Genomic DNA, 3875 nt, shown 5'->3' with positions numbered 1-3875 from the left:
GGGCAGAAGGCTGGGTGTGGGGGGGGGTTCAGGGCAGAGGGCTGGGGTGTGTGTGGAGATGCAGGGCAGAAGGCTGGGTGTTGGGGGCAACCCGAGGTCAGGGCAGAGGGCTGGGGCTGTGGGGGTGCAGGGCAGAGGGATGGGTGTGTGTTGGGGTGGGGAGGTGCAGGGCAGAAAGCTGGGGTGCTCGGCTCGTGGGAGTTCTCCCAGCCCCCTGCCCTGAGCGGCTCATGGCAGGGGGCTGGAAGGGATATGCCCTGTTCCACCCCCTTCCCCCAGGCCTGTCCCTACCTCTCTCTGCCTGCTCTACGGAGCAGCGAGCACGCTGCCGCTCAGCTCTGCTCCTCTGGGGGGAGGAGAAGGAGGGGCCGGAATGCACCACGTTGTGCGAAGAAGCGGGGGAGGAGGGAAGCTTGGCTGCCACAGGACCAAGCTTCTGTCTCCTGCCCCCGCAGGGGAGAGCGGTGGGCGGGGGGGCTGAGTGGGGTGGGGGGCCGGGACCCCCCCACCGCTCTCCCCTGCCGGGGCAGGAGGCAGAAGCTTGATCCTGCGGCAGCCAAGCTTCCCCCTCCCCCGTTTCTTCCCACAGCGTGGTGCATTCTGGCCCCTCCACCTCCTCCTCTCAGTGGGCAGCAGCGTGCCACTCAGAATCGGGTCGCGTGCCGTGTTTGGCACACGTACCGTAGGTTGCCGACCCCTGGTCTACTATATCTATTCATCCTATTTGTACATATATATCATTTTCTACTTGAGGTTAAGAATATGGGCGGTATGCTTGCTTGGTTTCTAAGTAAGCTTTGTGAGGCATTTGGTCAGCTTCTTTAGGAAGGAATTCGCCAGTTTAAGTACCTGATCAGGAAACACTTGGGGAACAATGCATCTTGGAATGCTCCAATACACATAAGAAATCTTCCTGGAGACATGCAAGATACCATGTGGACAATGGCTTCGGCCTGGAAAGACTGAGTCATGCAGGGACATGTGACTTGCCCAGGTGACTCCAAAACTCCATCTTGGAGCTGGACTTTGCATAGGAGGGAGGAGAGGGGTCTCCGCCCACAAGAGAGAGTCTATTTAAACCCGTGGGAGACCCCTCCATTTTGTCTTCAGCTAGCTAAGGAAGGCGCCTCTCCACCCCCCCAGGATACTTGAAGGGAAGTGGAACAAATGACAGTAACTACAGGGGGTGTGAGTGATTGCTAGACCCAGGCTAAAAGGAGATTAGCCTGTAAAAGGGAGCATTCTGGAACTGGTGAGGAACTTATCTGTATTTAGTTTGATTAGACATAGATTTGCGCATTTTATTTTATTTTACTTGGTGACTTACTTTGTTCTGTCTGTTACTACTTGGAACCACTTAAATCCTATTTTCTGTATTTAATAAAATCACTTTTTTCCTTATTAATTAACTCAGAGTATGTATTAATACCTGGGGGAGCAAACAACTGTGCATCTCTCTCTATCAGTGTTATAGAGGGCGAACAATTTATGAGTTTGCCCTGCATAAGCTTTATACAGGGTAAAACGGATTTATTTGGGTCCAGACCCCATTGGGAGTTGGGCATCTGAGTGCCAAAGACAAGCACACTTCTGTGAGCTGTTTTCAGGTAAACTTGCAGCTTTGGGACAAGTGATTCAGACCCTGGGTCTGTGTTGGAGCAGACGGGAGTGTCTGGCTCAGCAAGACAGGGTGCTGGAGTCCTGAGCTGGCAGGGAAAACAGGAGCAGGGGTAGTCTTGGTACATCAGGTGGCAGCTCCCAAGGGGGTTTCTGTGATCCAACCCATCACACCTATCTAGTATTTAAAAAAAACAAAGTAACAGAACAATGATCAACAAAAAAGACACAGACCTGACCTGAGTGACCAATGACTAGCAAATGAGAAATTAGGCTACAAAAGGAGAGAACCTCAATGCAGTTGAGCAGGAGGTATTGAGATGGCACTGAAAGCGATGGAATAAGAGGAAATGAAGAGTGTTCCGGGAAGTGGTCCACGGAAGCTCATGTTAGGAGGGAGAAAGCAAATATTTAGGGAGCAATGGCTGAACTTCAATGGGCCAGTTAACATTCCCACACAGTGGGTCTAATACAGTGCCATGCAAAGGGGAGAGGAAAGAGACTGACGGGAAGAAGCTGTTTGCAGTGCTGTTGTAGCCATGCGAGTCCCAGGATATCAGAGAGACAAGGTGGGTGAGGTAATATCTCTTATTGGACCAACTTCAGTGTAAGCTCAAACACAACAGAAGTGGGTCTAACAAGAGATATTACCTCCCCCACCCTGTCTCTCTCAAGAGGCAGTTGGATTCAGTTTAGCAGGCTCCACCACTTTGGCCTCCATGCCAAAGCCATGACCCTCATGAGAAAGGAGCAAACTGACAACAGGCTGCAGAGTAAATCCAAACAGCAGCTTGTAAAGCCTGTGTGTAAACGCACCATGCAGCGCGAAGGCCTCCTTGACAGTGAAAGGAACCCCCAGGAAGGGAAATTTTTCCTGCAGGGAATCTTCATCTCCATGACCTTCCGAGAGCAGTTTGTCAACATGGTGGGCCTCTTGAAGGGCTGCATCGAACCTGAGGGGAATGGTTGGTAAGGAGAGGGAGGGGAGAGAAAACTGATCAGTCTCTGACTGGACTCAGATGAACCCCCAGTCCATCTCTAACCAAATCCCAACCAACATCTGAGTGGGCTGATCAGCCCTTTAGATGGGGGTGGTCAAAGAAAGAGAAGGACTTAGTGAAAAATAAGTAGGTTAATGTGTTAAAAGCAGATAGGTTGTAAAGGAAACAACATGAAGCAACCCATTACTCATTTCCCTACCCCCATCACTATCCCTTCACCATGGTGAGCCTTTCTCTGGCCAGCTCCTGAACAAGGGAGGGGGTGGGGAGTGAAGACAAAGGACCAGGAATCAGGAAATCTGGGCTCCATTCCCAGCTCTGCCACACACTCACTGTGTGAGCTTGGCTGAATCCCTCATCTGTAAGACGGGATTTGGGGCAGTAAGTTTATTAATATTGGTACAATGCCTTGCAATTCTCAGAAGAAAAGAGGTATATGAAGTACAAGGCAGATTGCCACCTTATTTCAATACTTTTACAGTTATAGATCAGGCTGCTCCCACACAATGAATGACAGACACACACCAGAAATTGGTAACCTAACCAGTTCTACTTTTTTCAGAAAATAATTGAACACTGTATATGTCCTATCTATGCAACATCTTTAGGGTAGACAGACCTGCAATTAAATGCATTCACCACTAGGTGTGATTGGTCCCCAAATATCATAACATCCATTCATCAATAGCTAGAGATGGACTACCCCAAATTTCTGTGTTTCTTCTGCATGTGAGTCTGAAAAAGGGATGAATGAACTAGTCCCAACAAAGTAAGAACCAACTTGAACATAGATGCAAACCCTGAAATGAATCAGCTGCCTGTTGTTTCCTAGAACCACTCGGAAGCAGCAGAATACCTGGGAGACACGCCATGCTCATGGCATTTCCAGCCTCACTGGAATTAGAAAGTACTGTATTCTCACCTGGAAGCTTGTGTTTGCAGGACTTCTGTGACTCAAGTGACACAGAAAAGTTCTGTCCATCAATACTGTAAGTAATTATTCAATTAGAATAGAGAATTAAGATAATTTACACACACACACGTCACAAATTTTAAAATGATTAGACTGATTTAAAACTATTCTGGATTCTGCCTGTGAAAGGCAAGAAAAAAAATCATTCATATTTTTAGCCTCTTCCTTGTTGCAAAGGAGTTCAGGGAGGGTAAAGAAAAATGGAGCAAATATAAATAGCTGCAAGAGGCTCAGTGAATTCAGGGCTGGTATAAAAAGGTATAAGGTTGATAGCCCTGAATCCT

At 48.5% G+C, this 3875-nt stretch overlaps 1 protein-coding gene across 1 annotated transcript in view; it reads right to left on the bottom strand.

The window, feature by feature from the left end:
• The window catches only part of FAAH2 (fatty acid amide hydrolase 2), a 34242-nt gene that overhangs the window by 27382 nt on the left and 2985 nt on the right, over window positions 1–3875 (bottom strand). The window contains exon 3 of the mRNA XM_026653936.1: window positions 2434–2570. Coding sequence (XP_026509721.1) covers window positions 2434–2570 — 137 coding nt within the window. The remainder of the gene's footprint in view (window positions 1–2433; window positions 2571–3875) is intronic.

This window comes from Terrapene carolina, unplaced genomic scaffold (genome assembly GCF_002925995.2).
Source record: "Terrapene carolina triunguis isolate 2854851 unplaced genomic scaffold, T_m_triunguis-2.0 Scaffold172, whole genome shotgun sequence".
NCBI lineage: Eukaryota > Metazoa > Chordata > Testudines > Emydidae > Terrapene > Terrapene triunguis.
The sequence above is the reverse complement of the archived record's forward strand: the minus strand, read 5'-3'. Positions and strand labels throughout refer to the sequence as shown.